This window comes from Bombus vosnesenskii, unplaced genomic scaffold (genome assembly GCF_011952255.1).
Source record: "Bombus vosnesenskii isolate JDL3184/JDL3185 unplaced genomic scaffold, Bvos_JDL3184-5_v1.1 scf7180000013270, whole genome shotgun sequence".
In the NCBI taxonomy this organism is placed as follows: domain Eukaryota; kingdom Metazoa; phylum Arthropoda; class Insecta; order Hymenoptera; family Apidae; genus Bombus; species Bombus vosnesenskii.
In genome coordinates, this window is record NW_022882928.1 from 2,200,351 (window position 1) to 2,226,564 (window position 26,214).

General features: G+C 34.5%; 3 protein-coding genes across 8 annotated transcripts; all 3 read right to left on the minus strand.

Annotated features, from left to right (window-relative positions):
- Positions 1-260: 260 nt before the first annotated feature.
- Positions 261-15,137, minus strand: LOC117231039 (steroid hormone receptor ERR1). Of its 5 annotated transcripts, none has more exons than XM_033489086.1 (9): positions 14,985-15,137; positions 4,130-4,276; positions 3,880-3,993; positions 3,642-3,771; positions 3,183-3,404; positions 3,024-3,059; positions 2,729-2,869; positions 2,447-2,649; positions 261-2,345 (listed from the first exon to the last, which is right to left on the minus strand). In XM_033489086.1, exons 1-9 carry the CDS (start codon positions 14,994-14,996, stop codon positions 2,007-2,009), a joined length of 1,344 nt encoding a protein of 447 aa, XP_033344977.1. In that variant the 5' UTR covers positions 14,997-15,137; the 3' UTR covers positions 261-2,006. The 5 variants fall into 5 exon arrangements, with proteins under 5 accessions (XP_033344977.1, XP_033344974.1, XP_033344979.1 ...); XM_033489083.1 differs by lacking the exon at positions 14,985-15,137 and adding an exon at positions 11,222-11,245; XM_033489087.1 differs by lacking the exon at positions 14,985-15,137 and adding an exon at positions 11,222-11,245 and having other exon boundaries at positions 2,007-2,345; positions 3,183-3,389.
- A 269-nt stretch (positions 15,138-15,406) lies between these two features.
- LOC117231036 (DNA polymerase alpha subunit B) lies at positions 15,407-22,815 on the minus strand. Of its 2 annotated transcripts, XM_033489078.1 has the most exons (7): positions 22,517-22,815; positions 21,897-22,116; positions 21,730-21,781; positions 16,981-17,081; positions 16,104-16,898; positions 15,818-16,033; positions 15,407-15,755 (listed from the first exon to the last, which is right to left on the minus strand). In XM_033489078.1, the coding sequence occupies exons 1-7, from the start codon at positions 22,593-22,595 to the stop codon at positions 15,437-15,439; spliced, it is 1,782 nt and encodes a 593-aa protein (XP_033344969.1). In that variant the 5' UTR covers positions 22,596-22,815; the 3' UTR covers positions 15,407-15,436. The 2 variants fall into 2 exon arrangements, with proteins under 2 accessions (XP_033344969.1, XP_033344970.1); XM_033489079.1 differs by lacking the exons at positions 21,730-21,781; positions 21,897-22,116; positions 22,517-22,815 and adding an exon at positions 19,915-20,274.
- Positions 22,816-22,987: 172 nt separating this feature from the next.
- Positions 22,988-25,918, minus strand: LOC117231034 (dipeptidyl peptidase 3). Its single transcript, XM_033489076.1, has 4 exons — positions 25,733-25,918; positions 25,187-25,484; positions 23,334-25,098; positions 22,988-23,260 (listed from the first exon to the last, which is right to left on the minus strand). Exons 1-4 carry the CDS (start codon positions 25,891-25,893, stop codon positions 23,112-23,114), a joined length of 2,373 nt encoding a protein of 790 aa, XP_033344967.1. The 5' UTR covers positions 25,894-25,918; the 3' UTR covers positions 22,988-23,111.
- Between the last annotated feature and the right edge of the window lie 296 nt (positions 25,919-26,214).

The following is a 26,214-nucleotide window of genomic DNA, read 5'->3' on the forward strand; positions in this document are numbered from 1 at the left end:
ATTTCTTTTATTGTAATTTATAAATTAAAAGAAAGAAAGAAAGAAAGAGACAGAAAAACCTACATCGTTTAAAAAAAAAGGGAAGAACATGTAATAAAGAAAACCGAAAAAAAAGCAGGGCAAAAATTCGCCGTGGCTTAGCAGCGATTTTCTTCTTTCTTTTTTTCCCCATCGCATTCGTTGCATTATCTGTTTCGTAGTGAGGAATGAACCGTAATAGGTAATTAAGAAAAACTAATGGAGGAAGGACACGCAATATGTAAGCGTTGCTGCCAACTATTTGCATCGTGTATTTAAATGCAGGAGGTTTAAACAAAGTTTCAAACGGTAGAAGAACAGAGACGAAATATACAAATAAAGAAAACTCAAAGGGGCGTCGCGATCGATTGACCAGTAGAAAAATGTAATCGCATGTCCTGATATTATTGCACTCTGAACGTCACAAGATTACACCGCACTTCAACACTAAAAAGTTTCCAGCGACTCGATCTGCTATAACGTATAATTTACCCTAATATTTATTTATAACTTTTCATTAAACAATTTGCTTCTCTCGATAATATTGAATAATCGCGAAATAACAAAAAGCTGATTCGAAAGTCGATAGAAACTTCGTGTTTCGTTGCGTGTAACCGACAAAGAAAAGACTCCATTAATTTGTTATAAACGGTTTTTCCTCCTTTAGAAATGAGTTTTATGTGTGAGTAGTAGCTCCTATACGATATTACGATTCCTCGCTTCGAAAAAAGCGATATTATGCGCAAGATCTGTGCACAGATCTCGTAACAATAATAACTATTTAGATAATAAAGATCCCTGAATACATACAATATAATATAATATAATAATATAATATAATATATATTCTCCTACGCTCTCTGTGTGGCACGCGCGAATAACATTTCGCAATCATTTCAACAATCGGTTAAATTTTTTTCTGCTTTCCTTAGAACCTGGCAACCTGGCCAAAGGTTCGTTCTCGAAACATTTTTTTCACAGTACCTCGTAAAAAACAGCGTGACGCTAATTAGAGAACGATCCAGCCATTCTTTCGCTTTCCTTGTTCACTGTTCACAGCTCTGTTCACGTAATTGGTTCAATTTGTACAACAGCGCATACTAAATTCATTCGCTGAACTATAACTATGGATGTTCAATGCAGTACACACATCGATTTACATTTATCGATCTTTACACTTAATGGTATTAAAATGTGCAATTATTCTATATAAAATGGCATATATCATTTTATTTCAACGCTCTTAAACATACACGCTTCGCGTTCCTCTAATTTCAAATTGACTGGATTTTTTTCAGAGAAAAGACATAACTAAAATAAGATTCGAATCGGAGCTACATGTAATTTTGATTGAGTTGGTAGTATTTGGTAACACGATGCTAACTCTATAACGTCAAACACCCACAGTTAGTACACTTGCATTTCATCTCTACGATATCACCGGTTCGGTGATCATGTCACGATCTTACGTAAATGAAAACGTTTTAGTTATTTGGTAGGTTCTTCTGTCTGGCGACAGGTTTTCGTAAACTATCCTAAAATGAGAGCTCCGGAAAAGCATCTCGTATCTTGTACTACGTATGCTATCCTGAAATAACATTGTTTTTTTTTTCTTTGTACCTGTAAAAGGGGTACTCGAAAAGGAAAGTTTGGTTATTTCGACGAAACAATGTACCTGACATCTTAATGTGTTTCGCGAATTTTGATGACCGATGGAATCACTGGCCAAAGCTCTGCGCTCCAATACTTTTCACGTTTGAAAAATAAAGCCTTTTCTTTCTTACGAGTCTTTCTCTTACAGAAAACAAATAAAACTGCACATCTCCGTTTCTTTTCGTTTTTCACTATCACTCACCATCTTTCGTTTATACTTCTAGGGACGTACCCTACTCACTCATGACGTGTTATAACTATAACGCTGCTACCATCGAATAACAGCGATTCCATGAAGTCCTTGATACAGATATTGTTGAGTTTGAGTTGATATTTCATCGATAATAAGCAGCTTCTAACATTTCTACGAAGAGCTTGTTCATTGGTACTTTTCCCGTTCGATAAACACTAGACCAAAATCTTCTAACAATTCCATCAACCTGCCTGAGACTGGGCAACACTAGGAACATATTTTGAGTGGCACGAAGCGCTTGTCCTGGTCTTACTGTCGCCATACAATCCGATAGGGAATTTAGGATAGAATCTCGAAAACGATATAGCGCTTGTGGCTCGTCTGACCTCGCATCACTGTTTGCTAATATCAATGCTTTCAAGACGTAATATTCTTCTCTCGTTAAACCCAATCTTTGAAGCCTTTCTACGATTTGGATACACTGTTGAAAAACAAATAATATATATATAGACGTATATACATGTAGAAGATAACAAAGTACACGATGAATCGAAATCATTGAAATAATTAAGCGATACTCACGTGCGTGTATAGCTCTGTACAATGGCATTCGCGTGCAAGTCGTTCGTCAAGGGTAAAATCTTGTGCAAACCTTAATCTACCATTATTTGGCATGCTCCTCCATGCGAGACTAAACGTCAATATCTCTGCCCACGTACTTTGCAGAAGTCGCATTTGATCGTTTAATGCTAAACTACTGAATCCAGGAATCTGCTTTGCCCAACCTTTGAGCAGAGAATTCTCAATTATTGATTGATTAAATATAACTTCATACTAATAGAAAAATTGACATTATATTATTACCAATTATTCCGACCAGTTCCCGATCGTATAAGTCAGATAATTGTCCAAGTACTCTTTGATCTGTGTCAAGAGTATGAGAGATATTGGACACCTGTAGCATGTCAGGTTCGCAAGCAGCCAAAGCTTCCAGCATCTTATTATCTACCAATAAATTAGAAAATTTATCATTTAAACATTCACACATTGAATATTTATGTTTACATGTAAGATGATTTCATATCAGGATGAAAAAAATCTACCAACGAATCAAAGTATCGGACTCGAATAAATAAAGAGAAAGGACCCGATAGCTTACTTATTATTTCGTTAGAAGCTGCTGTTGCTATGTTTGCTAAAAAGAATAAAATCAAAGATTTAATCGTATTTGCGAGATGTGGAGTTGTGCGTGTTCTATATTGATACGATTGCGATCGAAACATGATATTTATATCAGCAAGAATTATGAAAAAATCACCTTCCAACGGAGCTGTCTTCACCGGCGTATAAGGATCGGTGGATCTTCTATATTTTTGTCTCCCTCCTCGAACACGGTCCAGTCGCACTCCTTCCTTCAACATGCCTTGTCTAAGGCACTTTTGAAACCTACACGCCTGGCACGCTTTTCTCCTACGCTTGTTTATTTCGCATTCGCCGTTCGCCGGACACGTGTATTCGATATTGCCTGTGAAATTACTCGCTATTTTATTGTAATATACATGGTTCTCATCCAGGTAGCACCAATATCAGTTTTATGAATATATGCGTTTTAGAACAGTAACAGATATGCATACAGATAATTAAAATACTTCGATGTCTACAGATAGTAGGGAAACAAAAAAAATCGTATCACTGGAACTATAATTATAATCCTGTGGTGCTACCTGGAAAATTCTTCAGAAGGAGATATCTGTAATCGTGAAGGAACTCTTCTTACCTTGTATGGTTCTCTTAAAGAAAGCTTTACACGCTTCGCAAGACGCTACCCCATAATGAAATCCACTCGCTACATCCCCGCACACTAGACAAAGCCTTCTAGGCATCATGTCTTCCTCTTTAACACCTTCCTAAATAAAACGACATGCTGAGTCTAACTCAGAGATTACAAAAGAGCTTCCAAAGAAAGAAAAAGTGCAAGGACTTTTGCTATAGTTAGGTCGGTATAGTGTATGTACCTCTGATGTTCCTAAAGGCTGCGTGGTCGACGAACAATGGTGCATTTCCGGACTACCAGGACTACCTTCGCCTCCTCCATAATCGGCTGGTACTTCTATTTTGCTACAAATCACCTAAAATATTAAAAAAGTTACTCAACATCGACCATTTTGCAGAACTGCATACCGTCTATCTCAAGTTATTTTACATTTTCGATCAGTCTCACGAATCACAATGTTTTCGACCGTAAAAACTACATGTCCGAAATACCTCTTGATGTTGAAGCGTAGTGGTCGGTGAACAAACTTGATAGTTTTGCGTAGGCGTCGTAGGATTCTCAATTTCTTGTTTAATATTCGCCATGGTCCTATTATTTCCAATCATATTTTCGGTGCCGCCACCGGGCATCATACAAACCTAAAGCAATCAACAGAACATTTTACAATTTCGCACGTATCCTCCTCTCCTATTTGTCCCCTATAACACAGACCGATGGGCGTTCGCTTTTAAGCAAACCGTGGCAAATGCCGAAAAGCAGAAGAGACAGCCTGCTCTGCAGTCGGCTGCACTTTTTTTCTGTCGCTATTTTTAAGCGCGACCAACGCCTCAAGCATTTTTAGAATTGACTTCAGAAAATTCGCGATACGTAGCATCGATGTTCTCGGAATATCAACTCCTTTATTTCTTAATGTAATCTTATAAGTACACGGCGAGCTTATACTTTCTGTTTATCTGCATCCTGCATCTTTCGATGATCTGGTAACGGTACGAGAACTAGAAATCGTTGTTCTATCGACGTAATCGGATAATTTATGAAAAAGGGTAAAATGAATCGTATGAATAAGTTAATGAGAAGAAAGGTATCCTTAAAGAAACAGTAGGGTAGAACGATAGTGAACAAAGTAACGGTGAAAGGATTGCGTAAGCCTGCTGCTCCTCTTCCGCCCTCCTGCCCTCGGTATCGTATATTAAATGCACGCAGAAAGGGGGTCGAGGGGCAAAGGAAGGAGCGCAGAGTATCTGGTTAGCCTTGAACTTGACTTTTCTGCGAGATGCAGTTACGATCGTTTGCGAGAGCTTGGGACGCACGTCTGGAGATTTATACGCTACCCAGCCACGATCTCTCTCTCTCTCTCTCTCTCTCTCCCTCTCCTTCGTCCTTTCTTTCTCTCTCTCACAAGATAGGCAGATACCTTATCATTGCAACGTGACGATTTTCGATACCGATATCATTCGCTCGATTTTAATTTCGAGTGGGGCTCGCCGTCTAACCTCTCAACAAACGAATAATGGAGAAAGGCACTCGAGCCGAACACGGGATGCAGATTTTATTAGACCACAGCTCGCATTAATGCCGAGTTGGTCAAAAGCTTTTTCCGATTACACTCCATTTCAACCGACGGTTTATTTCAACGGCAGAAATCGATAAAGATCAAGAATCGTTAATCGTATGGCGATCGAGGGGTAGACGGGGAAAAAGGAAAAACGGTAGCAAGAGATTAGAAAAGGAAAGAAAAGAACGAGGCATCGAAGTATGTGGTTAACCTCGAACTTGACTAGTCGTGCGAAGTGCTTCACGTGTGCGACGCGACGTGCACATCTCCCACGTTTAGATTAATGAAATAAAAACCGACACGGTGCGCGGAACACTCAACCACGATACATAATGACGACCATGACGAAACGACAGCGATACGACTCCCCTCAAGTTACGAGCGATTCGTCAGAATTGAAAAACACGTTGCAACGAAACAATAGGGGGGAAAAAAAGAAAAACAGGAGTGATCGAAACGAGAAAAGTTTAAAGAGACAAAGAAGAAAAAAGATTGAGATTGCATAAGCGTCAGCTCGATTCGACTCTATCGAACTACGAAGCCTACGAGTCATCGGCGATTCTCGATTTTCTCACATTCTTCGAATCGCTCCATAATCCGTTCGATTAAACAGTTACCAAAACGCAGACGGAAGGAAAGAACATAGAATGAAAAAAGAAAGAGAGAAACGAGCGTATCGCGATATCTGGTTAGCCTTGAACTTGACTTTTCTGTGGGAGAAGCGGCCACGTTCGCGAAGGCCGCAGAACCGCGCCAAGCCAATACACAATTTTAGACGCCGAACTCCGACGGAAACAACCGACTTCGTCGACCTTGAGTCCCTCTGTCTGAGTCTCTCCTCTCTTTCTTCCTCTCTCTGTCTCACACTGTTTCCCTTTCTCTATCCAAGTCACGTTAGCTTCTCGCTCTCTTCCTCGCGACAACACTCCTGCTCTCTTTATCTATCTTGCTCGGTTTCAGCTTCCTCGTATTCGGATACCCTCGTGCACGTCGATCCGCTCGTTCTCTCGTTTCCTTCTGTTTTCGCACAGCTTCTGACAAGTCTGCACGTGGAATTCTAACAATAAATCCGGACTAAATCGAGCTGGGTAAAAATTCACAGGCTTTTAATTCCTTTGCAACCGCGGTGTCTCTAGTGATCATCCTGCTCGATAAAATCAATGATTTTCTCGTTGAATACTTAAAACCCGCATACCCTGAAATTTGCACGAAATCGTTGACTATATTACTTCATTCTGCGTAAGTGATATTCGCATGTGTAACACGTCAGAGGATCAAGGTCGTTAATTATTCCGTTTGACAGAGGTTTTCGTGCCTTTTCGCATATATACATACGCACGCAAACTAAGAAAAAAAGAAAAGGCAAGAGAAAAAGAAAACGAAGCCTTTAATCGGGCATCCATTTTTAGAGGAAGCCATGACCCGAATATCGATTGCACCGGCTAGTCGTAATTTTATTTCTATCGCAATAACTCGGCTTAATTACGATCAAACGTGTCTCCGTAACGATCGTCATTCATTGTTTAACCATATTCAAAAACCGATACAAAGCGATGTCCTTTCACACCGTCTCTCTGGTCATTTTTAAGCAAAAAATCAAATATAAAATATAATTCTGACACGGCGGAAGTTTACACATATATAACTATGGAGTTGTTGCTACCGATTTGAAGTCGAAGCCACTATATGAGCATCAAAATTCTCCAAGTACGCACAAGACCAGTCCAACTTCTTTTTAAACGAGCCGATTATGTAAGCGAGAAAAAGTCTAGGTGGCAGAAGCGAGACAAATAAAAAGAAGTCGTTGGTTGCAGTTGCGATCGCTTTATTTTAAGTCGTGCTCCTCGATCACGAGTCCTTGTTGCAAATTAGATCGTCTCATTTGTGCCAACATTGAAAAAATGACATCGATCATCGCGTTTTATACAAATTGTCACATGTTCGTCGTTCATTCCGCTTCTACAGAAACGTACTTATATACGTATATATGGAAGTAGGTACGTACGTACGGAAGACACGTACGAACTAATTGGAATTTCGTAGAATCACGTTACCGCTATCGAGTACCGCTAAACTCGAATGAAATCCCATTCGGTTTGATTTAGGTTCCGATTCATACGTATTTAACATTTGTGTTACATTATTTGCTCCCGATATTCTGCACCTATTGCAAATATTACATACTACCTTTACGTGTGGTACTTAATGGTACTTTGAATCGAGCGATAAGAGACACATCAGCTCGTGCGAATCGTTGATAAACGACTCAACGACAAACATTTTGGCCGATTGGCCGAAGGCTAGATCACGCCTAATTTTTTGCGAAACGATACTCTGTCGTTGAATGGAAATGTTCCCAGATTACGCAATCTTCTCCCGATAACTCGAGACTTCGGCACGAGATCGAAGACGATTGAAAGGAACCGGACACCATCTTATTTTCTAGAGTTACGACGAATGTTTATTTCCTGCGGATAAATTTCCGATAAAAGAAAAGCGTCGCGACGTACTTATATATATGGTATGCTCGCGATTTTGCAACAAGTCGATCGCGGTGACCCTGAATTATTACAATACTCACAGAGTAGCGATATCGTGGCTATATACAGGTGGATACAGAATTAGAAGTAGAGAGAACAAATCGATATCTCGAGGATGAAGACCCTGGGTCGCGGTCAAGGCCAAAGCTTCGGTAACAACCATGTTCCGATTTCGCGGCAAGTTTAGCCAATAAAAAATAAGGCAATAACGAGTCGCTATAATAACATCAGGATTATCGCTGAACTAATTTTAGAACCACGCTCTTTCACTTTACGAGTCTCTGCTCTCTACCTTCACCAACGATTCCGAGAATTGCTTCTGCCTGTTTTGCCTGTCACCTTTCAACGTAAACTTCTCCGCGCAACAAAAATTACTAAACATCCTTCTTTCTACATATTTTTACATACGTACGTATTTCGATAAAATTTAGTCTCTGAATTATCCGGTGAAAATTCTAAACGCGTTGGAGATTCGCGAATTACTAGCAAATGTACTTCACGGTCAACTGATTTCAATAAACAAGGAAAGAAAAAAATAACGGAAATCACGTTGCACAAACGTGTGGTTTTCTCGAAGTAGAAATCACACATACGAGAATTTGTTTCACGCATTGTCCAAGGTTATGGCTGACCCAGCTCTGAGATGACGTCACCGACGTGTCTCGTAGCCTGAAAACTCCAACGCTCCCCACTCGAACCGAGTTCCGAAAGCTGATGATTACCCAGCTTGTTTCTTACCAAACCAGACGACGCATCATCGCCACGACCCGCGCGACCAATCACCGATCACGGTAGCCTATCGACAGGCGCCTAACCATACCTGGCATCCATGATTTCGCATAGTCGATCAACCGATCTTCGAACGTTCTTTACGAATAATTACGATCGTACTGCCATATCTGCCCTATAGGTATTTTACCGGCCCTCTATCGACGCTTGCCTTTCGAGTATTTCATCTCGACGCTATATCAGATCAGTTTGTCGCTGTCATCGATCGATATAACCTTTAATGTTCATCAACGTGAATTCGTTTTAAGAAAATATTTTTTTAGTCGTCAAATGTTGTGACTATATAGATGTGTATTTTACACATTGCGAAACATAAATGTAAAACTTTCCCCTACGAGTATACATAAATTGAATGTCGATGAACGCGCAAGTGCATGCCGCACGTAATTTCGTGGCGTGTACAGTAACCGAGATACGAAGAGAGAGAATTAAGGCGATGCAAGATCTTTGTAGCTGGTGCACATATATCAAGACACTACCTCGACTACAAAAATACATAGTTTCTTGTAAAGTTGTTTGATGGCGGAGCTACTCGAACGTGCCTTTTCTTTTCCTTTAACGCGGTTCGCATGATCCCTAGCCCGCCATACGAAAACATTTATCACCATAAACAAACGGAAACCAATGATCTCGAAGCTACGATTTAATAAAAATAGCTTGAAAGAGACCCGCAAAAATAAAAAAATATACCTCTGCCACGTTAGGTATTCATAAAAATTCGAGGATCATACTTTAGCGGTCGAGCCATCGACTTAGAACGGTTTGAAAACTTCTCTAACATAAAGTAAGAACCCAGAGAGTCCGAAAATACCTACTGACGCATCCTCGTGACGAATATATATATATATATATTTTTTTTTTATTAACTTTCCAGCAGCCTCCCTTCTACCAAACTTCCTACGTTGGAATCCACAATTTTATTTCCGTTGCAGTGTCGGCTTAACTCGATCCATTGATTCGCTGTATGCGTTACGTGCAATCGAACTCGAAATTTCGGGGGAGATTGTCTTTCGCAAACATTGCGAGAGATAAAATCGGCCAATATTTATTCCCTAGAAAGAGAGTGCCTTTTATCAAAATCGGTATCGACCAAGTTTAAGAACGTATCGATACAAATATGTCTCGGTCCGTGCGTTGATCGAAATGCTAAGTATAATAAATTCAAGGGTGAAAGCAGCAATCCGATGTACCTATTAAGCTTCACGCACATGGAATTGCGTAAGACTTAATCGCGTGGGTATAGATGTATATGAGATCGTTTTATAATACGTTTAAATAGTTAAATACGTACGGATCGCGAAATACATATACACCATTATGAAATTATTATGATTTCTACAAAAAGAGAAAAATAATTTCACAAGGATAATTTGCACATAAATTTTGTTGAAAATGATTGAGAAAAATATATATAGTTAGATATATGTATTACATACGATAAATGTAGGAAATCTTCGTTATCGATAAAGTATAGGAGTCATCTTTGAACGAACACGTCGATATTGAAGTGAATTTTAAGTGAAATTAACACAGAAAAATTCGAAAAATTTTTGGATGATTCAGAATGCCTGAACGAGTTGACATAAAGTTATTTTTATTATGCTTGCTATCGTCGAAAATCGTTTGTGCGTATCAAACCGCGTAAAAGCCAATTATCGCGAAACAATTGAAACGATTTTAAATGGGGCACAAGATAATTGTTACGCGTTCTTCTCAATGTTTCAAGGATAACCAAATTATCCATATCTTTTTTCTTTTGAAATTAGCGTCATCGTTAACATCGTTTTTTGAGCTTTATTAATCATTATCTATAACACTCGCTGTCTGAAATTTAAAAAAATTTGCAGATATACAATAAGAATTAAATGAAATTCTGAGAAACGACCAAAAACTACAGTTGTGAAAAAGTATTTGGTAAAAGCTTCTCGACTAAGGTCGTACGATTTAGGTGTTTCATTGCCATCAAAATAAACAACTTTTTCATGACAACGTTCACACACATATACCTCTTGGGTGGAATCGTGTAAAATATTTCCAGCTACGCTCATACAGTATCTCAAGATTTATTCAAATATTTTACGCATATCACGGTAAACCGTTTAATTTAAGGGAATCGTTGCTCCAATTATTAATTAATGGAAAGAGAAGATTACAGCATTGAAGTAATCACAAATCAACGGTAACGTTGGCAAAAACGGCAGGCGTGGAAAAATGATCTGTGAGTTACAGAATAGATTATCTAACAGACACGTCGTAACGTAATAACCGAGTTGTCGCTAAAGCTGACTGACTGCATGCGACGAAAATAATATATATGTAATATATCCTTATTGCATCGGAAAACAAGCGAGTTTGAACATGCCGCGAATGTAATCGCTGCAATCTACGTGAAAAAATCATTAAATTCATGCACATCAAATTCAAAAGAAAAATGAACATTTTTGAGACAGCAAGAATCATAGAATTTTTACAAACTTTGACTAGAGCAGACGAACTATCGCGATATACAATTTACAATTCTGCGAAATAAATCTGTTAAATGAATTTTAAACATTCTTATCCTGAAACGATCAAAACTTTGTTCCGTATTTGATCGAAGGGATTAACGGAAAGCAATAGAGAACGCGCGCGCAGCAACGTAAACAAAGCCACGAGATCGAACGAAAAGAAAAAAGAGGTTATGTATCGACAACACCTACCACATCATACATCCATGCATCCATGACTGTCGGTTCTATCCAAATGGCACTAGGATGCTGGGCTTTTATTTTCCTCTTACGCTTTTGTACGAAAAAACGAACGAAAAGCAAAAATGATCACGATGCTTAAGATCCGAACACTCATGAAGAACACGAATAAGCACATGCACGACGTACTTATGTACACAGCATCCCCCTACCACGACGTTGACGGCACGACGAGCCGTACGCGACTGACGGCAGACGATACGGTAATACACGGAGCCAGCCGATACTAATACCAGGCGCTACAAATCCACGAAACATATATTTCTTATTCTAATTACTTTATCGCTTAACAATTTAGCTGAATTTTTGGACAATCTATAAATTATCTTGCCCAATTAATTAATACATGTTCGATCTTATGTTCCAATTTCATATTCAGAATAATGTTTTATGAATGGAAAAACCAAGCATTTCAAACATCTCTCTGACTTATTATTGTCATTGACAGATCGGATAAGCTTCTCCGGGTCATCAAAGCATACTTATATTTGCCAGCTAGATAGACAATCAGATTAGTATAAAAAAAGTTAAACGTAGATTTAAAATTGCCCACTATTCATACAACAAATGTGAGATTTTTCAAGCTGATTCAGTACAAGTTACTGCTTTCAAAGTATCCCATAGCAAATTGTTCGTACTCGGAGACTTCACGGAATTAGATCGGACCATATTTATCGATGATAAAAGCATCGACCACTCCAATCTAAAACATAACTGTTACCATGTTGGACAAATACAAACGAAACATTACCGTGGATATTATCATGGTCATGACAATCGGTCATTAACTCTTGGCCTTAAAGTTACTTTTAAATCACGTCTTTCGACAATTGAATCTTCTCCTTCGATGTTCCAGATACAATGAGGAAAGAGTGAATCGATTTGTAAGGGCAAGATGTTAATCGAACGAACGATTCCATGATTGGGAGAAATTTTTATGATTCATCAAGAGTGTGTATGAAAATGAAGAAACTCTTTGAGAATATATAAACGAAGAAAGAGCGTATGAAGTGACATTGTGTAGACGTAGGAGCCAATTGAATTTTCAGACGACTAGGTAGATCGATCGAGCCCCAAAACACTCCCTTTACCCCCATGGTCGAAACAGTTCCATGCTCGGCCTAAGTTGATACGTTACTGGCGTTATGCGTGCTACGTGTATATCACGATGGAAGGGTGAGAATGGGTGGGAGGCGGGGGCGGTGGCTGTGGGTATGACGGCGGTGGCAGTGGTTGTGGCGGTGGTAGCGATGGTGTCGCGCGGCAGCAGTGGTGGCACTGGAGGCGGCGGTTGCTCCACAGCGGAGGCAAGGAGGGAAAGGAAAGTAGCTGATGGCCTTGAACTTGACTGCCGCCGTTTTTGCGCACAGCCGTCGCCCGCCCAAGACAGCCCACCAGCGTAGACTCTCGAATTTTCATGTGCCCGATACCGTTATCCACTTCCCCAAAAATTCACCGACTTATCGAATTTATTTTTTAACCTAACGTCCTATATGCTACGTAGCTCTACAACGTTATACGTTATTTTATCTCTTTTTGTTACATCGCATATTTTGCTGTGTTTACCCCCGCGAAAAAGTCAGATAGCTAACAAAACAATCGAGGAACCAAACGTAGAAAAAATTAGAATGTAAACAAGGGAATATAGCTTGAATACTAAAACTAAAAGTTATGCCTTGGTAATTTATCTTATAAGGGTAATGAAGTTCTGTTTTCTTTCTGTGGAAAATGAAAGTTGTATTTTGCCTATCTCATCGCCATTAAATCTGATTTCATTGAATCAGTAGGCAGAGTGTACAGTTTATCGAAGTATCTCACGAAAAGTTAAGACTTTTTTTAGAGAGGAGATCTTATAGTGACTAATCAAATTATGTTTTGTTACTCTTTATAGCGAAGCAAATGAAAGAAAATTAAATATGTGTAAATCAATCTATTGTCTGTATTTATATCCAACCCGTGTGTATAACATTATGATACAACAATTGTCTGACGACTGTTTTTAAACAGATTACCTGTAATAAGAATTATTACGCAACGATGCAGCGTGCATTTTCAACATTTCCCGTACACTCGATGCGAGAAGTTATCGTGGTAGTCCTCGAAAGATTTGCATCAAATACGTACACATCGTGCTACCAACTAACTTTTATAGAGGAGTGAAAATAAAAGATAGAACCTATACCAATGAAAGCGACTGGTAAAAGTATGTATAATCAGGGTTGAGGTAGGTAGACTTCAAACTAACCGGATCGATATGGCACTCTCGCTTTCTCATGTTCTCAATATGTATTGTATCGTATCTATGATACTCTGAGCCAATTCCAGTACCTTTCCTCAAATCCATTATAATCTGCACTGATTGTTTTACAAATAAAATTTATATCAGAAGACACTATATACATTTTCAATATTATTTCCAAGATTACTATCTTTTTAACAAGTTCTGTTATGTAAATTTAGGAACTGTTCAAAATTGTATACTGAAAATAATATTGACCCAGAGACATGAGTTTCATTCAATCAATTTCTTTTCTGCGTAAAATATAATGAAAATTGATTTCTTATACATAAATATATATATCTTACAACTTGACGACCTATAAAACTTATATATTCAACTATTATTCCTTCTCATACATAATTGAGCCACGATAAATTTTATTTAAGTGTTTATAAATAAATCAGTCATAGCAATAATATAATTTTTACGTAATGTTACCTTCAAAAACAAAATTATAAACAGTCGGTAATAAAGAAATTTCTGATTTCATCCGTCGGTATCATTTTAAGCATTTAAACACTGACAACATACTAAATCAATATCATATTTTCAATTATAATTATATATATATATATATATATATATATATATATATATATATATATATATAACGTTTACATCTAATAAACCAAATATGTGTGTATAGTATATTATAATAAAATAATTAATAGAATTAATTATAAAATTAAAAATTTTCCATATACGTTACTTACAAATTGAACATATTTTATGTCAAATATGTTTCTAAGAATATTCAAATTCCCAAGACATATACAGGATATTTAATTTAAAAATTGTATTGAACGATAATATTTTTTAATGCATATGCGTATCTTTTAAATAACATTAAATTATAACATTATTCTTATAATACAATAATACGCAACAAAGTCCACATACTTTTTTATTTAAAATATAATTCATTTCTGCAAATACAACATATGTAAGTATTCACTTAATAAAATTATCAATTTTAATTTTATAACTAGAAGAAAACAGTATTGTATCACTAAATATTGGGACACTGATTTAAAGATGACAAATACGATACAAGGAGGGTATCATATTCTTATTATCATCACATGCTTAATTTCATAACTCTCGTTTTTTTTTGACGAAAAAATCAAGGCCATAACAGTAATTGTTAAACCCGCACAGTTAATTTGATGATCAAAAATAAATTAGAAAAGAAGACTTATAAAATTGTAAGTCGTATCATATATATAATTAATTAACCAAGATCAATTTAAAAGTAAAACGCGAGCATGAAATAATTGCAAAAAATACAATACACACAGCAAAATGTAAACGAATTTGTAACAAAGATGGCGGAACAAAATTTGGCAGATAGTTGATACTTAGTTGTCGTTTTTGTTTCTACAAAAATACATTGCGAAAAGAAAAGCAAATGCAACAAGTAATTGTACAACTTACCTCAGTACTCATGTACGCTTTCGTATTTCCATCAGAGGTTAAACATTTTCAATCACAAGAAAAATATTGGAGCAATGGCCGATTCCACAACTCACTAGAAGCAGAAAACTCGGTGGCTCAGATTGTTGTTCGTGTGGCGCCATCGTACGTTTACGACGCAGACAAGAATCCTAAATACGACGACTGCTAACCTCTAACGGACAAACTATAAACTTCAAATTTTATTTAGTTCATTTCCCATATGAGAGAGAAATCATGGTATTACATCGATATAAAACAATATTTATATTTTCACTTCTCTTAAATCAAGGCATGAAAACACAAATTATATACAAATTCTTTTTATTAACATCATTCTTTAAATAAAAGACACAAACTTTTTACTTTTGTATTTTAATTATCGTGCCTTACATCGCAACAAGAAAATATAAGAAAAAATGAGAAAAAAGCGATCAGACTTTTACAATCTCACAAGATACTCTATTTGGATCCCATTTTCCATTATTCATTGGCCGTACACATAACTTAGCACATATGTACTTTTGTAATCGCTCCGGATTCAAAACGAGGCATTCATTTAATGGTTTGCAATAATGTCTAACGTCGGAAGGTAAGATCAACACGTGGGGTTGCCGTTCAAAACAAGCGTATTGTTTCCAAAGTCTGGTATCAAGATTCAAGCCAGGAGGAGGAGGATATACAGGGTAGAATGAGGACTGAGACAATACATGCTCGGCCAAACGACCAAGTCTATCCATTCCAGGTGTATTCCTAAAAAAAACTTTTGTTACACTAAAATTTATATTTTATTACCTAGATGTTGATACACTTACGATACTTCTTGTTGTCCAAGATGTCTAAGTACATCAACCGATGTTACTCCTATATGTAAACCGTCTACATTTATTATGCATGGATCTGGCATACTACAAATATTCGTCGTACTTGATCCAAGTTTATTTGTATTTAGAATGAACTCCGGAGTTGGAAAAACCGGATGATGATGCACATCACGATTAGAAGGTACCAATATAATGCGAGTAGATTTCCTAAATTATGAAGAATAGTAATGCTAATTTACATTATTATATTAACATGACCTTATTAACTGAAATATACCCTTGTAAATATTGCAGAATCTTCGTTAAAAGCGTATCAAAAAAATCTTGAAAAGTCTCTTTCAAACTACATTTTTTAATTTCAGGATGTGTATATTCTACGAAAGGTCCAACTAATATTAACATATTAGGTTCGTCTTCTACAACGTGTTCCATAAGATCCCATAAAGGTTGATAATTTAAATTATCAGAAGGTGTAAACGGACCAGCCGCAATGTATATTTTAATATCTTTCGATATTTTGGGTACATCGAATAATGGTGCATATCCCTTAACAAACAATTTATTTACTGTTAAAGTATCCTCAGTAGTGATAATACCCTCAACCGCAACAATCTGACCAGTAAACACTGAGTAATGCTTAATTGCTTTAAGATTCAAATGTAAAATGGGAGCTTGTTTCTGAATTTTAAGCCTTTTAGTACCTTCCAGCATAACAATTTTCCTTCCACTAGGCTTTTCGGCTGTTATAAATAGTCTGCCCCATGTTCTAAACACAACTGGTTTTATAGGCGCTATGTTTCTAATGTAACGTATATTCGAATTAGGAGGTTCAATGGCGTTCCAAGCGTAGCACAATCGCTCCCCAAAACTTTGACAATGCATGGTAAGAATTGCTCCCTGATTGGAAAACATTTCAAACATGTACAATGCACCTTTAGGTATATGAGAATTATCCGCCTTAACGATCGATACATCGTGCTCGTTTTGTTTCTTCCAATTTTGAATGGCGGGGCCAAAAAGTAAAAGGACTTTGCCTCTAACCGTTGTACTGGGTGCACGAATCGGAACATCACTATAACAATTATTGAAATTTACTAAGTGCAGTATCGAATTACACAAACATGTAAGTAAAAATGATTAGATAGTGTGCTTACGATTGTGAGGTATAATTCAACGGTGTGAACGTATGGCTTATTGCTCGTAATTTATTATTGCTTTCTGTCTCAGCTGTTGGACTTCTTGCTCTTTTAGTTTGCTTAAAAAGAAGTAAAACGATATTCTATATAATAGTATAAAATAATCTTTACTACAAGTTAGAAATATATATATTTCATATATTACACACAATATTTTAAGAGTGGAACAGATCACCGTAGACGAGTATGTATCTAGTCACGAAGTAAACCATAACGCGCACCACATTCATACTCGCCTATGGAATTATCTGTTTTACATCGTACTAAAGATTCATAAATGAAAAAAGTTTATAACGATGACAAATTTTTGAAACGGTTGCGCGTTAATATGGGAAAACTTATTTTATGATTATCAATGAAACGGCGATGTTTAAATCCAAACGTGCTTAATGAGTGTGGATCTAGTCACAATTTGATCTCCTGTGCACTAGACCTTCACTCATTTAGCAAATTTGGAAAAGATGAATTTTCTCGTTTTCGCTTGTTTTCTTTCTCTGCCGCCTTCCTTATTACATCATACGAATCTAATGTTGCATGCTTCGAACTATCGATATTTAAAAATTGTTTCCTAATTAGCGATTACAGGAGAATGTAAATAAACACAGAAAGAGTAATATAAACAGTTATTTTAACCGGTAACGTTACAGTGACAAAAAGTGTACAGTTATAGCATGATCTTCGGGAGTCAACATAACGATGAAGGTTAATTGTTATTAACCTGGCCATTCCTGGCACTCTGTTACGTATTGTTTCGATCTAGTTCTGTCCATTTCTTGTACTTTGCGTTCGATACTTTTACATTCAATTAATCTGTTGCTTTCTTTCACAGTAACTGTTCAATTTATCGAATGTTTCTAATTCTTTAGAAACGGTCTATTCTTTTGATCGATCTATGTCTATACAATTTATTTATAAAGCATATTAGAAAATGAAATTTATGCCAATACGCGGAATTCTCTGTAAAAATATCAATAACAGATACGAAATTTGCTCGAACGATACTTGTACCAGATCATGTAAAACTTTGAATCGATCACTGAGCTGTCCTCTTTCCCCCTCTTTTCTGACGAATACATGAAGAGTCTATTTCTCCTTCTACCCCTCTCACCGCAAACTATCCGCCCCTGGCAATCTTTTGCCCCACTATTCACAGAGATACCGTGGGAAATAACATGAAGCTTTTACCAGATACAGTTGTAGCACGCTATAAGAACCGTTGGTATTTCATTCGCTTTTCAATACAAATATCCAACTATTCTTTTCTTTTTTTTCTATATCATCCGAAATTCTCATTTACTTTATACATATAAGAGAGAATATCGAGAAGTTAGAAATTGGAACAAAGAGAGGAAAGAGATCGCACTGTCAGTTGTTGGTCAATTGCATTTAATTGGTAGATGTAAGCAACTCCCTAAAGAACAGATCTTTGAACCAAGTGCCGTTTAAGGAAGCTAAAATTTTGTTATAATTTACACGCAATTTAATCTTATTAAACCAACAATTTGCTTATTTATACAAATCTTGCAGACTTTTAGACAGGTGGAACGCGATAATAAAAATAATTATGTGCGATACTCCTGATTAAAAATATCTAAAAAAAAAAAAAATATTTTATACAGTATATAAGAGGAAAGTGTAAAATTACCAACGATTAGGTGCAACTTCAAAAAACTATCCTATATAAATGCACACGCAGACGCATGTGAATTTGTATTCATATAAAACTATCATGTACATGTGTGAGGATATACATTATATACAGAATATTATTTGACAAGAAAGTACATGTAATTCAAACATAAAACATATAAAACTAAATAGTTAATCACATAATACCTTTGCTTAGTAACCCGAGACATTCTTTCGTCAAATATTTGGAAAATATCAAAACACTGAAATGTATATATGAAGAAAGAAGTAGATCTAAAGAAGCATGCGACTGAGTTGAAGCAACAGGTTGTAGCGACGCGACGCTCAGACTCTCGACCAACGAACGGTCGACGACATTCGCGTGTACGCACACAACGACAATCGATCTTCTTTCTCTTTCTCATATACAGCACTGTTTTTATTACATATAATATATATATACGCATGTGTATCAATGTGAATAAGGTTATCCGTAAACCTTCCTAATGTTAGCAAATACATTTATCTCGTATTTCTTGTAACGACATCTAATGATAAATTCAATGTGAATAAGCAACCTTTATACGTAACGAACAACTTTTCCGATTCTGTGCAATCAATCTGGCACATTTCGACAATAAATATGGAACTGTATGGTATGAAATGATAGGAAAAGTAAAAAAATTTGGATAAACAATAACAGCAACAATAACAATAGCAACAGGTCGTTATGACGCGAAACGTTATACGATTGGCGGAATGACTTTCGAGTATGAAATTCACTCAAACCGAATTCCATAATGGCTGACGCTTTACTCGACCATTTCAACATATAATACACACTACACTCGCTCGTATAATACTATTTTGCACAAATTATTTACTATTTCACAACAAAATTTACACACAATTTACAGCTTGCATAAAGACTGTAAAATACACGGTTAACCGGCAAATCACTGAATAATACACTCCGACTCCTCGTGACTTCGCTGACAGGCAAGCGGTAGCGTCTCGATTCGACGCCATCAAGATATCTCACCGTACCGAATAATTTTTTAAAAATATCGACTATAACTGCCTCGTACACAAACAAATCAATTATTTAGCAAACTACAACCCGTAAATTTCAGTACAATTTGAGAACTGAAGCATAAGAGTAAACGAAAAATAAAACGCTTTGTTCAGAAATTCTGTAAGCGCGCACGCACGCGCGCATCAGGATGATAATGGAGTCTGGGTCCTTGAAAACTGAAATCGTACCCTCTGAAGAAATCTGGTCAGCTTTCTTAGATGGAAGGAGAATCCCTCTCTATACGATATGAGAAGGCACACTATCCTTTTTCTACCAATAAGAATCATTCCAACATTCCCCTCCTTCGAAGAGTGTCCTTTGTGGGAGACTGGGAAAGGAGAGGAGGGGATAATGGCGGCGATCTACCTGGACGATTTTTGTGGCGGGAATTATGGTGCTTCAACAAGATCTTACAACAGCGCTTCAGGACAAGAAACCACCTGCCGGGAAATAGCATCGGAAATTTCACTACTGTTAACATTAAGCATCAATAGTAAGCATAATAAATAACACGATGTTCTGATTTTCAATAAATGGTAGGACTGCCAATGACAATATTCTAATCTCGTAAGATTTTCTATATTTTTATAAAAAAGAAATATGTTAGAAATAAAATAAAACATTTTAAAGAATAAAACTTAACTATTGTATAAGTTGCTTAAAATGATACAATAATGTATTAAAACCTTCTAAGATATACCTTGAACTTACATTAACAAAAAAAGCAAAATAATAAAATAAAACAGTAAGTTCATAAAAAGAAAAGTTCTACTTTGAAACAAAAATTTAAGAAGACATTACTGTTATACCTCTAATTTATTTTGCTAATTAAAAAGGAGCAAGATTTTATTAATGTTGATAATAATCAATTTTAAATATGATAAAAATAAAAAAATAGAATAAAGTTTAAACGGTATTCTTCTTATATATTAAAAATTACATATAACCTTTTATGTGTATATGTTAACATAAATTTGAAGTCAAAATTTGCAATCGAGTTAAGCTTACTAATAAGTAAAAAATATGACAGTAACTTAAATCTAAAATTTTGTCTACTTCGTATAACTTTGTAAAGTACAATTCCAAACGTTCTATAAAGAATAAGATCCTCAGGTAGAAACCTTACGTCATTGCTACTATAGACCATAGATCGACCATAAAGAATGTGAGACAGTGTTGCCAAAGCGATGTAAATCATTACACTGCCAAGGTTGAGGTTCAATATAAAATAGATTGTTCTCATATATAATACAACAATTTTCTAGGAAACTATATTTAAAAAATATTTATTACGTGTTGTGTTGCATTAAAAAGATTGGACATTTTTTCACAACACTTTACAAAACATAACAACATTTACACAACATTATATGCACAGAAGCACTTATGGAAACTACGTTTTAAGATTAGAAAATGTTGTATGTCTTGCAATATAGGACATTCATAACTATAATCTATTAACAAAATTGTTAGACTTCTATTCTAATGACAGTATACGATGTATATTTTCAAACTAAATATTTTTATTAAGAGACAAAATATTTATGAATATTTTTGATTAGAATAAAATAAAATCATTCTAAAATGTAAATAAAATTTTATAACAAAATTTGGTTATATGTAATAATTTTAGACATCTAATTTATAAAGAATACTTCGATAAATCTGGCAACAATGTCGGAAGACCATTACAAGGGTAGAGACCTTCCCTCTTGAAAGAAAGAATAAGGAGAACGAGTAATTTTTGAACTCAAAATAGCCCGCTCAAAATTCGACGAAAAATATTATAAATGTAAAAATAATTATTGATGAAGCATATTAAAACATATTTTCATCCTTTTTTACAATAGACTGTATGTCAAATGTTGCTAACTTTTCTTAATTGGTGAAAATATTTACAAATAATTAGTATTAAGATATATATATATTATGTGAGATTATATTTACTAAATTTTATGTAACAAAATATGACTAATTAAAAAATGATTAAAATGAAAGCTTACCTTTAATGTAGGGCATTCTCCACTGCTGTATATATCCAAAACATTCTTACCACTATTATATGCAATAAATAGATGTAAGAATAACATTTGAAAATCACATGAACTTAAAGAAGTAAGAATATAAGCGATTGCTAAATTTGTTACTAATAAAACACATGAAAGGATACGTAATTTCTGTATTAGACTGTATATCAATATGTATATTTGATACTACTTGAGTAGGAACGTCTAAAGAACATTTATTGTTTTTTTCTAAATCTTCCTTTTCAAACTTAATAAGATTGTTTATTGTTGGATCAATATCTAAGGAATGTGGAATTGTATATGCTACCCATAATTCTACAAATTTTTCTTCATCTATGTTATAATCATGACATAGCTGAATACCTATTCAAAAAAATTCTTTAAAGATATATTAAATAAAAGTAATATATTAATATATTTTATATAAATGACAAAGAACGAATATAAATATTAAAAATATCTGACAAAATTCTATATATATAAACACATTTTGCTAAGTTACATAAATGTGTACATATTACAATGATATATAGTATAAATATTCCAAAGTGTTGTTATAAAATTTATCAGAATTGTTTAACACATATTTATAAAATATATATAACAGTACAAATAATGCAATCAAATACGAATATATCATCAAATATAGAGAATATGTCTGTCTCGGATCAAATGATGCTTTTAATAAATTACTGATTAGGAAATTCGTATAGGTTAGGAATAAATATCTTGCATTTACACAATAAGTCCATAAGTAACTTACATTTATCGATCACGGATTTATCGGAAATATCACAACCTAAATTAGAAAAGCACAGAATTAACGATTCTTCTGACACCATTTTACTACACAAACTAATATTCTTTAGGCTTTTCCCGCCAATTTAATAAATCAACGTACATGCGTAGTACTCTACAGTACCCAGTAGAGTTAGAATCTACAGTTACGAATGATGAATGGTATATAGTGTAAAGAAAACATACTGTATATTCAAGTATACTAAGTGGTATGCAGAATCATAACGCGGTCCGTACAAATTTTTCTCAAGATAAGTAATGTATGAATATGTGATTCGCACGAAATATACAATAAATAATAAAAACAACTTTATGTAGTTTGTATAATTTTACAAATATATTTCATGTTATTCAGATAGTTATATGCATAAATATTGATATTTTCACATGCAAATCTTATTTTATATAAAATTCTTATTCATTAGAGTTATTAAAAACCAATAAACTATTTTTTTCATAATTATATATATGGTTCTTATCCATATATACATATATAAACATTACAGTATACATAATAAAAAAAATATCTTTTCTGGCCAATGTTAGTATTAAGTAGTTGATTAATTGTCCAGTGTAAAATGTTGTTTGTCTTTTTCTGCAAGTTCAATAAGTGTTTGTGAAACATCTGCAGAAGGGAATCTTTCTATCCAAGACTGAATCATTCCAGCAAAATTGGGTTCATAGTTTTTCAATTGTACTTCATTTTCACCTGTACCATGATACATAAATTAATAATATTATAAGAATTTATAGTAAATGTACATAATTATATGAATACAAACCATTTACAAATGTGTTAGATTGTACAAATATTTTTCGTGGTTCTTTGTGAGCTAAAACTATATCTCTCCAATGTGCCCATGGATGCGGACCTGTTTCGGGTACTTCACTATATTTGTCATACATTTTTTTGGCTTCTTCAATGTCACCTGTACTTTTATAAATTTGCAATTTAGTTAAGAACTCTCCAATCGCTTTTTTACCAACTGTCAAAATTTTCGTTCTGTCAACAGTTAATAATAAATTCTTCCCTGGCTCAGATTCTATAACATTAACAAAATCATTGCCAGCTTCTAAACAAACTCTAAGTAAGACATATCTTGCTTGAGAATGAGCTTGTAGCCACTTCTTAGTAGATGGTTGATACATTTCTAAAGCTTTTGCACAACCAGTCCATAATAAAGATAACCAATTAACATATATTATATCATCAGCCTTAGAATTCTCATGTCCAAATATACTTAGTATATCTTTCTCTAAAGATAAATATAATCCAACTGCTTCTGCCCTGCATTCTTCATAAGAAGATCCCATTGACCCAAACTTTGAATCATATGTTTCACCAGGTAAAAAGAATTTATTTATTGGTTCTCCAGTAAAAGGATTTTTTACTTTTCCCATGTCAAAATTATATAAACCAGATTCTAATTTCCTCAATAATTTACCTGTTCCATGACCAAGAAGTTCATGCAAACCAACTTGTACTTCAAAGCTAGCTACTCTATAATTATTCATTAGAGTTTGATCGTGTTCAGATAAAAATGGCAGTACATCTAATTTCATATTTGCAGGAATTACATTACCCAAAGAAACATTTTTAAATCCTTCTGATTGCCTAATTTCATCATAATTTGGAATATTTATACCTGCAGGGATACCAGATCCTGAGAATGTTAGAACATCCAATGAAGTAAAATCAGGCCTTAGAAATTCATCTTTTTCAAAGTCTCTGGCCCAAGGAAGCTTTGGTATAAATTTTTCTGCATTACTTACTAATGTAGCAAATTTTTTGGACATTTCTTTATTTACCATTGCTACAAATCCTTCAAACTCCCCTCTCTGACCTGCTGGATCTCTATAGGTTTCAATAAAACCAATATAAGTTTCTATAACTGGTCCTTTGTCCTTAATCCACAAACGAGATCCATCTTTATGATCTTGTAAAGATCCTGTCTTGAAATGCTGTATATATTTATTTAACATACTCTTTTCAGTTTCATTTGCAGCATATTCTTTTGCTTTCTGAATATTATCAACAACTGGAATCAAAAGTTTGCTATAGTCTCCTCTTGTAATTTTAAATCTTGCATTTTTAAATACTTCTTCTGACAATGTAATATTAGGATTATCATTGATCTCCACAGAAGCTAATCTGATTTCATATATATCTATGTTTTTGGAACCTTCAGAATCGTTTTGTTTATTTGCTATTTTAAAACATCTGGCATTATAAGATTCTAGTCCTTTATTTTGCATAAAATCATTAACTAATTCTGCATCTTTGTCTGTACAATTAGCAGAGAAATAAGTTGTAACCCCTTTTTCACCTAATCCCAAAGATTTTAATTTTCCTTCTGTAGAATATATTATATTTTGAATTTTATTCCAAATTTCTTCAATGTCTTTGGGATTATTTTCATATGCCTTTGAAATTTTTATTATGGCTTCAAATTTATCCTTAGGGAAGTTAGGTATTATTTTGCTGTCACCAAAAGATTTATAATTACCAGCATTTGCAAAGATTCCACAAGAATATACTAAAAATGCCTAAAAGTATAGTATAATTGTACAATTAATGTTAAGAACTACCTTTAAAAATTAAAATTACTATTCCACATATTATATATAAACTTACTGTGAACTCATCTTCACTAACACCAGCATTAAATGCAGAATTTTTCAATTCATTTATTGTTTCAGATAAGAAAATTTTATGTAAAAGGGCAAATAATAATGGTGATTCTGGGGAAGTTTGTACATATACAATAAGACCACCATTCCATGCAGCTTGACTTAAATAATGTGCATATAATTTTTCCTTTTTTGTTAATGCATTAAATGCAGTATCACATTCTAAAGCAATTATTGGTTGGTTATTCGGTAAAGTAAACAAGGAAATATCTTCACTCATTTTTGTAGATAATAATTTCACACTGGAATGCAAAGAAAACAATAGATTTATTGATTACGCTATAGAATTTATATATAAATTTATGTATATATGAAAATAAAACACAATCATTAAGTCAATAAATTCAGAAAACTTTTTTACAATTATAACGTTCTACAGAAATATTAAGAAGGAAATCAAAGAGAAAAATTTGTCTTTTTATACATATATATGCTATATGTATACGTATACATATCTTGTGAAATAAAAGTGACGCTACATATAACCAACCTTGAAACAAAATTATTTCTTAAAAGCTTAACGTTTTTATCCGTATTTAGAATTATAAATCCTACTCTTCTTTCCTTAATACTAATGTTAAATGAAAAAAACCGTAGAAAATATTTAAGCACGGTTTGTGAAACAATCTTCTGTCGATAAAATGGCCACATCTGCAATATATTTCTTTCGCGGTGCAATTTATGTAAAAGCAACTAACTATTTTTTATATCAATATACACAATTGAACTATTTATTATTAAAGAGTTGTCTGCTAAGTATTAATTTATTATATATATTTCCTACTGTAAAAACGATTACCAAAATTTCCTAGATAATCTAGTTCTTATATTCACTAAAAGTTTACCGCTTATTGAGATAGGTCGCAAACAACTTCTTGAAATTTTCAAATATATAATTTATTCTTTTTACAATGTACATATTTACTTAAAAAAATATAAACAAATTAAATTACTACTATATACTTGATGTTA

What these genes read in the sequence shown, in the direction of transcription:
- LOC117231039 (XM_033489083.1), bottom strand. Translation starts at nt 11,245, where the DNA reads ATGGATGCATGGATGTATGATGTG. An exon ending in AGCCTTTAGGAACATCAGAG is followed by an intron (nt 3,772 to 3,879) that starts GTACATACACTA and finishes CGTTTTATTTAG; the next exon opens with GAAGGTGTTAAAGAGGAAGA. An exon ending in GAAGACAGCTCCGTTGGAAG is followed by an intron (nt 3,060 to 3,182) that starts GTGATTTTTTCA and finishes TATTCTTTTTAG; the next exon opens with CAAACATAGCAACAGCAGCT.
- LOC117231036 (XM_033489078.1), bottom strand. Translation starts at nt 22,595, where the DNA reads ATGGTGTCAGAAGAATCGTTAATTCTGTGCTTTTCTAATTTAGGTTGT. An exon ending in TAAATCCGTGATCGATAAAT is followed by an intron (nt 22,117 to 22,516) that starts GTAAGTTACTTA and finishes TTTTTTGAATAG; the next exon opens with GTATTCAGCTATGTCATGAT. An exon ending in ATTCTGCAATATTTACAAGG is followed by an intron (nt 16,034 to 16,103) that starts GTATATTTCAGT and finishes TTCATAATTTAG; the next exon opens with GAAATCTACTCGCATTATAT.
- LOC117231034 (XM_033489076.1), bottom strand. Translation starts at nt 25,893, where the DNA reads ATGTGGCCATTTTATCGACAGAAGATTGTTTCACAAACCGTGCTTAAA. An exon ending in AGAAATAATTTTGTTTCAAG is followed by an intron (nt 25,485 to 25,732) that starts GTTGGTTATATG and finishes TTTGCATTCCAG; the next exon opens with TGTGAAATTATTATCTACAA. An exon ending in ATCTAACACATTTGTAAATG is followed by an intron (nt 23,261 to 23,333) that starts GTTTGTATTCAT and finishes ATCATGGTACAG; the next exon opens with GTGAAAATGAAGTACAATTG.